Source organism: Grammomys surdaster, unplaced genomic scaffold (assembly GCF_004785775.1).
Source record: "Grammomys surdaster isolate TR1022 unplaced genomic scaffold, NIH_TR_1.0 135, whole genome shotgun sequence".
NCBI lineage: Eukaryota > Metazoa > Chordata > Mammalia > Rodentia > Muridae > Grammomys > Grammomys surdaster.
In genome coordinates this window covers 1,533,749-1,541,914 of record NW_021604593.1, presented here as the reverse complement: position 1 = coordinate 1,541,914, position 8,166 = coordinate 1,533,749, and the positions used below count along the sequence as shown (strand labels likewise).

Here is an 8,166-nt window from a genome sequence, read left to right as displayed (position 1 = left end):
CTGCTGCTGCTGCTGCTGCTGCTGCTGCTGCTGCTGCTGCTGCTGCTGCTGCTGCTTTCTGGGGCCCCTGTGCCTGCACCAGAAGGAAATGGCCAAGATGGAGGGTCCCATCCCTCCCAACATACCCTGGGAAGCCCTTTCCCAAACCTTCCCATTTCCCTTCCCCATCCATTCTTTTCTCAGTCCCAAATTCAGGTGTGTTTAACCCTTACTGTGACCAGACCCAACTCCTTGTTTCTACTTCTGCCCAATGCTTTCTTGTCATGTCCCAAACTAGGGTACCACTGGTGTAGTTTCTAGACTTAAGAGCCTCCACTCCCTCACTGAGTGCACCTGACTAAAGGAAGAAGGAACCCATCCAGACATACCTAGGGTTCATCACCTCCTGCCCGCCTGCCCTGGGTACTCACCAGGTCCCAGTGTGTGCTTTTGTGGCTGGAATGACTTCAAGTCAGGCAAGGAAAGGGAGTGTTTATCCATGGTGCTTGACCTTGGCATCACAGGTTGACTGGATACCGAGGAGGCCTGAGATGACTTCTGTAGGATTTCTGTGGGTGGGGGAGTACATATGACCAGCTATAGTATGCACAGAGAGGGTTCCTTAGTCCAAAATATCCTTTCCTTCTGATCCTTTTCTTGTGTGTGGTGCTGGTGATTAAACACAAGAGGTCTTTTACACTAGGCAAGCACTGTGCCTGGGAGCTACAATCCCAGCCCTCCTTTGTCACCGCCTTCAATTCCAGAAAGAGCTATTCTCTGGCTCACCTCTCTGAGCCTTGCTCTTTGCAGTCTGCTCTGCTTAGAAAACATCTCTCTCTCCCTCCACCCCACAGATGCCACTTGCTCATCTCTCTCCTTTGCTGGCTCAGTTCTCCAGGCCACTGCCCATAGGAAGGGCCCCAGAGCTGGAGTCTGGAGAGGCTGACATCTGGGTGGGTCCCATGACACCCGTTCCTGCTCCCTTGCTTTGGAAACACCAGTGTGAGGCCCTGTTTGCCTGTCTCTTCTGCCACAGGTTCTGCATCCTCCTGCAGAGCCCAAACTGTGTCCTGCTCCTCCGGGACCTTCGCTGGCCACCATTTTCAGTCTCAACAGCTGAGTACCTGGGATAACGGTGCTAAGCCGAAGTCCCGAGCTGCCAGGCTCTGAGGAAGATCTGTCTCCTACAAGGACAGAAGCAGATGAGGAGAGCAGATGGGGCAGAACTGCTGGTGCCATACCCCTCTGCCCATCTGAATCCCTAGGCTCAAGTCAGTCTGAATGGCTGGGGTGGGCATGGGAGGGAAGAGATGGGCTTCTCCGCAGCCACACTCATTCACTCACCTGAACTGAGAGGAACTGGCTGGGGGCTCAGACTCCTGAAAATCCCTGAAACACAGCATTTGAGGGGTCTGATACCTCTATCCTCCAACAGTTCTGTGCCCTTCTCTTTGTCTCTGAAGCTAGATTTGTTGTTGTTTGTATGTTTGTTTTCCTCTTTCCCTCCCCTCCTCTACCTCTGACTATTCATCTCTTCCCTCTTCCAGGCATGTTAGATTAGACCAGTTGAGTGAGCCCCAGAGACCTTTGGCCCAAGCTCCCATCACCTGCTTTCAGTGAAGAAGAGAGATCCGAGCCCCCCTCCTGTAATACCTTCCTAACCTCTTAGGCACAAACACTGGAGTAGGCCATAAACCTTACCCTGAGAGGTCTGAGTCATGGTAGGCTGAGAGCTGTAGCCTGTGAGAGAAAGCAAAGATGCACAGACTGTGACTGGGCATGGTGGTGCACACCTTTAATCCCAGAACTCAGGAGGCAGAGGTAGGCATATCTCTTTGAGTTCAAGGCCAGCTTGGTCTACATATTGAGTTCCAGGACAGCCAGGGCTACATAGAGAGATCCTGTCTCTAAAAACCAAAACAAAACAAAATATAGACTGCTCTGGTAACTCTGCCAAGCAGAGCCCATGATAGAAACGAGGGCTTTTGGCTGTCTAAACACCCATGCACGCAGGCAGGCACGCTTGGCAGAGGGTTAAAGGAAAGGGCTTGTCATCATCACTTCTTGGTTCAGAGTCCTGGAATCTTCTACCGTGTCTTCAGTCCTCAACAGTTATCTCACCACCCTGACACAAGTCTAGGGGATGGTTATTTAAACTAGTGACACATCTGGTCACACACACAGAACTCTGGGTCTCTGGACTCCTGGCCGTTTGTTTCCTCCTGTGAAAACTGTCATTGTGGCTCCAGTCTAAAGGAAGGCGAGGGGGAAGGTAGATGAAATTGGGTAAAGTTTAGGGCTTATGCCTGCTTTCGCATTCTCTCTCCTCCTCCTCCTCCTCCTCCTCCTCCTCCTCCTCCTCTCTCCTCCCTTCTCCTCCCCATCCCACCCAGAGGTAATGGCCTGCCCAGGAAACAAGTTCTGAGGTATGTCCAACAGTAGAGGAAGCTCTGAAAGGAGGGACTGGTTCCCTCTCACAGGCAGAGGCGAGTTAGAAAATGGTTGTTCTAGTCCAAACTCAGGGAGGAGGAGGTTACCAGCAGTGCTAGTTGGACTCTTGTTGGCTATTCTGTGTGTACACACGTATGTTTGTAGTCCTCTGTGTTGATATGTGTATGCTTTTATGTGTGCGTGGGGGGGGGACCCGGAAGGTCAGGTTATGTTTGCTCACTTTCCACAATGAAATCATTCTTGAAACCTATGAACAATGTGCAAGGAAAACACAGGGAAACAGAGCCGCCCATCTGGAGCCACTCCCTCCATGCAGGCTGGGACTGAGGTGGCTGCTCTGTTCCTACTGTTTCCTTGACTTTTCTTTATTAGAAAGGCATCAGACCCAAACCCGGAAGGACTGAGGCAGATGAATTCCAGGGACCCAACCAAGGCCGTGGCAGCCTGCTGATCTCTTGGTTTTCCTTAAGGCCTTACCAGTTCCTCCAAGGAGCCATCCACACTATCCACATGGAGCAATCCACACTTAGATACTGTGGAATTGTCTGCAAGCCAAAGCTTATTTAACCCTGAGATGTGTTTCTCCAGGTCAAGATCTCTCACATCCCTGCTCCTTTGTGGGTAGAGGTTCCAGAAGGAAGTAAGTATTACAGGAATCCCAGGCTAGGAAGAATCCTTTCCAGCGTGGGATGAGCCTGAGCTAACCCTTTCCATTCAACACCTCTGAAGACAATTGCTTCCTGTTCAAGCACTGCATACATTTTATATTAGTTCTGGGAAGATGAAGTCCGAGTACACCTGCCTTTCTAGATATATCCAGAAGATGATCTATAAGTTTTTGAGGAGTTCCTAGGGCACAAACATCAAGCCATAAAGGCCTGTACTCTCTGCCTCTTACCTGACTCCTGCCAACTTGTCATCATCTATAAAGATTCTTCTGTGAGCAGAGGATGGACTTCAGAAATGTGTGCTTCTGTAGGCCCGGTGCCTCTGACCAAGGGACACACAGACACTCAAAGAGCCGTGGCCACAAGAATTCCTAACTTTCCTGACCTCTGCTTCCTGATCCTACCTGCTTCATTTCCTTCCAGTCCAGCCCCGCCCACACCCCTGTTTTCCTCAGCAGCATAGTTTAGTGTTGAAAAGCATTTGGGGGATGTAGCTCAGTGGTGAGGCACTTATCTAGCATGCACAAGCTTGTGTGAGACCCTAGGATCAACTCCCAGCACCACAAGAGAGAAAAAAAGTGGGATATTTGAGTTCTGGCTTCACTCACTGCCTGAGTTAGACCTGGATTCTCTGAACTGTCAGAGGCTAGAGGTAAGCCTCTGCCGTCACCCTACTTGGATTCTCAGCATCACACCACAGGGATGGGGTTGGGGAGAGTCTTCTAAGTTGTTGAGGGAAAAAGAAAATACATATAAAGCACACAGCCCCTGATAACACTTGCTCAATCAGTGCTAGACATTTATATTTGTGCTCCATTCTCTTGATTTCTCCAAATCTAAAGACCAGCTGACTCTCTCTACAATCAAGCCCCTGTGTTGGCATGAATTTGCTCCAGAAAATTCCGCAGCCAGCAAAATGATGCTGACAACTGCTGTGAGCTCCTGGGTAAAGAGGTTGGACAAGCTAGAGTGCCAGTGGGTTAGACCAAGTTTAGGCTGGCATTAGGAGAGGCTGTGCATTTGGAAGGCCTGCAGAATCCCTCATAAGTCTCTCACGTTAACTCTGACTGTCCCCTGTGGGCGTTGATGGGCAAGACGGGGTGTAAGTGTTGACCCCAGCCTGTCTCGCAGCATTTTCTGGAACACAGACCCTTTCTCCTAAGCACTCTGGCCCATCTTCCCAACGCTTGGTACACAGCCTCAGATGTCCTCCACAAAGAACCAGGGGTGGTGGCTGGGGCAGGGTGGGGTGACAAAGGGAAGTTGCTGCCCTGTGAATCAGAGTGTCCTGGACTTCTTTCTCATGGTTCCCAGCAAAGGCTCCCTAATTAGAGGATCCTTCCTCAAGACCCCACTCATGCCTGCCAGCGACATCTGAGAGGTAGGTATTTCAGTCATCTCGACCAGCCCCTGTGCTGTGTGTGCATCTTCCTCGGTAAAGAGTTCTTTGTGTCTAACCAAAAACCCTCTTGATGTGATTTGAGATTAAAGTCAGCATTTGAAATTCAAAGCTTGTAGTTCTTCACAGGTAAGAACAAAAGAGAAGGCAACCCATGAAGCCCAAGGTGCAGACCACTTTGTGCTAGAACTCTACATGGTGCCTGTATCAGTAGAGTATTGACAGGTCAGCCACAGACTTCTGCTTGTATACTCCTTGGAAAGAACTTTCAGGTTCTGTCATTCATCAAGCCACCCACTCCCCACCTTTCTAGGGGCCCGGACTCTATGAGGGAACCCTAGAAAATATCTACAGCTGAACAGAGTCTGTTTGACCAGGGTGGTACTTCCAATCCTCCAGGCCAGCCGATCCCCTTCATGGAAAGGTTCTGGAATTTCCCTTTTTCAGGCAGAGCTCTGGATGGGAACATGTGGGGGAGGAGGAGGGGGAGGAGGGGGAGGCTTGTTGGAGAAAAGTGGCAAGTGCATCTTACCTTGGAGCAGGAGTAAACCTAGGATTGCTGAACCCAGCCTCATGGCTCCACTGGTCCCCGGATCAGCTGGGTGTGTAGCAGGCTCCTCAGTGTGTTCTCTGTCCATAGTAGAGAAGAGAGAGGGAGCACTGGGGTGAGATGGGGCGGGGAGGGGGGGTGGGGGCTGGCGCTCCAGGAGCTTCCTGTCAAAGAATAGAAGGAAACAGATTGGGACTGGCTCCAGGGGCCCCAGTTCAACACACAGCCCAGATGAGGATGTGAGCTGAAGCAGAGGCTGAGGACTAGCTAAGCCTCTCTGGATTCTGTGCAGTGACCAGTGGTGACAGTCCCCCAACACTACCTTCCTCTCAGAGGGATCCTTCCGGTCCTTCCCTGTAGCACCTACGTTTCCCCCCAAGCCTACTGTTGCACACACATTGTCTCCAAGGACCCAGCTCTAAGATCGACCCACCAGCTGCGCTTGCTCAGTAGACGGAATTCTCCACATTCCTCTCCCCACTCAGGGCTGTCAGTCCTGATGGGACTTCCAGCATGGCTCAGGGATGCCTTAGAAGCAAGCTTGTTCTTCCTAGTAGAAAAACAAGAGGTGGGCTAGACAAAGAGCTCAGTGGGTAAAGAACTAGCCTCACAAGCATGAGAACCTGAATTCTACCCCAACAGCCTCATAAAAAGCCAAGCAAAGTGGCTGGCCTATAATCCCATTACCAGGGGAGGCAGAGACAGGGGAATCCTGGTGTTCACTGGCCCTCTAGCCTAATTGGTGAGCTCCAGGTTCCTGTGAAAGGCCTTATCTCAAACAACAAACAAGCAGACTGCTCCTGAGGAACAATACTTGAGGGTGACTTCTGGGCTTTGTACAGACACTTGCACTGGCACATGTGTACACACACACAAACACACACACATCACATGACAGGCATACCCCCTTGCCTCCCTAGTCCCCTCAGGTTAGGTGTTTGTTCCCTGTCCTTACCCTCCACAGCATGCCCCAGGTTCTCACTTTCTTACTGCAGGCCAGTAGTATTCCTACAAAACTCACCATACAGAAAGGCCCCAGCACATACTTACTGAAGTAAATCTAAAACATCTAAGAGTATGAGAAAAAAATGAAGAACATAGATATCTGATATATACTACTTCTGTTTGTTTGTTTGTTCATTTGTTCATTTGTTTATGGTTTTTCTAGGCCAGGTTTTTCTCTGTGTAGCCCTGACTGTCCTGGAACTCACTCTGTAGACCAAGATGAGATCTGCCTCCACCCAGATCCGCTGGCCACTGCCTCCCTGGGATTAAAGGCTTATCATGCCCTCCTGACCTATTGACTGGTTTTTAGGCAGGACCTGGTAGAATGCAGGCTTCCCTGTGACTCACTCTGTGACTCTGTGACATAATGCAGCCCATGAGTTCCTAATGCCCCTCTCTCCATTTCCCAAGCTGAGATTACAGGTGTCCGTCACAAAACCTGGCTTTTTAATTTATGTATTTATTTCATGATGTTGGGTGTTTGGAGCCACGATCAACAGAGGCAAACACAGTTCCACTGAACTACAGCCTGGATTTTGTTTGAGAGGAATTTGTTTTCTCTTCTTTTCTTTTTTTCTTTCTTTCTTTTTTTTTTTTTTTGGTTTTCGAGACAGGGTTTCTCTATATAGTCCTGGCTGTCCTGGAACTCACTCTGTAGACCAGGCTGGCCTCAAACTCAGAAAAATCTGCCTGCCTCTGTCTCCCAAGTGCTGGGATTAAAGGCGTGTACCACCACCACCCGGCCTTCTTTTTTCTTTTTCTTTTTTTTTCTTTCTTTTTTTTTTGGAGACAGGGTTTCTCTGTGTAGTCCTGGCTGTCCTGGAACTCACTCTGTAGACCAGGCTGGCCTTGAACTCAGAAATCCCACTGCCTTTGCCCTCCTGAGTTGCCTGGCTCTTAAGATTTTCTATTTAGGGTTTTTTGTTAGTTTGTTTGTTTTATTTTTGTTTTTGAGACAGGGTTTCTCTATTATGCAACTTTAGCTGCCCTGGAACTTAGTATGTAGATCAAGCTGGCCTCAGACTTACAGATATCCAGCGGCCTCTGCCTTCCAAGTACTCTTTAGGGCCTGGAAAGATGACTCAGTGGCTAAGAGTGCTGATTTTTCTTGCAGAAGGCCCATATTCAATTCTCAGCATTTATATGGCAGCTCACAACCATGTCTAACTCCAGTTCTCTGGAACATACAATGCCTTCTTCTAGCCTTTTGGACACTACTTATACATATGATACATAGATATATTAGAAGGCAAACACATGCCGGGCAGTGGTGGCACACACCTTTAATCCCAGCACTTGGGAGGCAGAGGCAGGCAGATTTCTGAGTTTGAGAGTTCGAGGCTAGCCTGGTCTACAGAGTGAGTTCCAGGACAGCCAGGGCTACACAGAGAAACCCTGTCTCGAAAAAAAATAAAACAAAACAAAAAAAAAAGAAGGCAAACACACATCACATAAAATTAAATTTAAGGAGATGAGTGGGATTGTGGTACATGATGCAAAATTCACAAAGAATCATTAGAAAGTTTTTAAAAATTGAGATCAAATTTAAAAAATAAAGATTTTATTTTTATTGATGTATGTCTGTGTAAGTGTATGCCACATGTATACGAGTGTTCATGGGGGCCAGTAAAAGGTGTCATCTTCCCTGGAGTTGGAGTTATAGGTAATTGAGAGCCACCTGATGTGAACCAAACTCAGATCCTCTGGAAGGGCAGCAAGTGCTCTTGATGGATGAGCCTTCTCTCAAATCTCTGGTTTTTGTTTTGTTTGTTATTTAAATTTTACCTTTTTCCTCTTAAAAATGTACTTGTACTTTTAATGTTACAGGTGTTTTGCCTGAATATATATATAGTCTGTGTACCACATGCATGCAGTGCACTCACAGGCCAGAAGAGGGTGTCAGAGGCTAGCTGGCATGTAGCTTCTGGGAATCGAACATGGATCCTTTGAAAGAGCAATAAGTGCTTTTAACTGCTGAGCCATCTCTCAAAACCCTGGGTTTGGGTTTCTTTGTTTGTTTGTTTTTGAGAATTTCATACATAGGTTTGAACTGTTTCCAACATTCCCATCCCTTCCTCTCCCTCCCAGCTTCTCCTGTGTCCCCCACTATCCCT

General features: G+C 48.5%; 1 protein-coding gene across 1 annotated transcript in view; it reads right to left on the bottom strand.

Annotated features, from left to right (window-relative positions):
• Ecscr (endothelial cell surface expressed chemotaxis and apoptosis regulator) overlaps positions 1 to 5,139 on the bottom strand; it is an 8,418-nt gene extending 3,279 nt beyond the window's left edge. The window contains exons 1-6 of the mRNA XM_028762800.1: positions 5,030 to 5,139; positions 1,681 to 1,719; positions 1,324 to 1,368; positions 1,104 to 1,163; positions 411 to 548; positions 14 to 73 (exon numbers count right to left, since the gene is read on the bottom strand). Of these exons, the coding sequence (XP_028618633.1) occupies positions 14 to 73; positions 411 to 548; positions 1,104 to 1,163; positions 1,324 to 1,368; positions 1,681 to 1,719; positions 5,030 to 5,135 (448 nt within the window). The 5' untranslated portion in view covers positions 5,136 to 5,139. The remainder of the gene's footprint in view (positions 1 to 13; positions 74 to 410; positions 549 to 1,103; positions 1,164 to 1,323; positions 1,369 to 1,680; positions 1,720 to 5,029) is intronic.
• Positions 5,140 to 8,166: the final 3,027 nt, after the last annotated feature.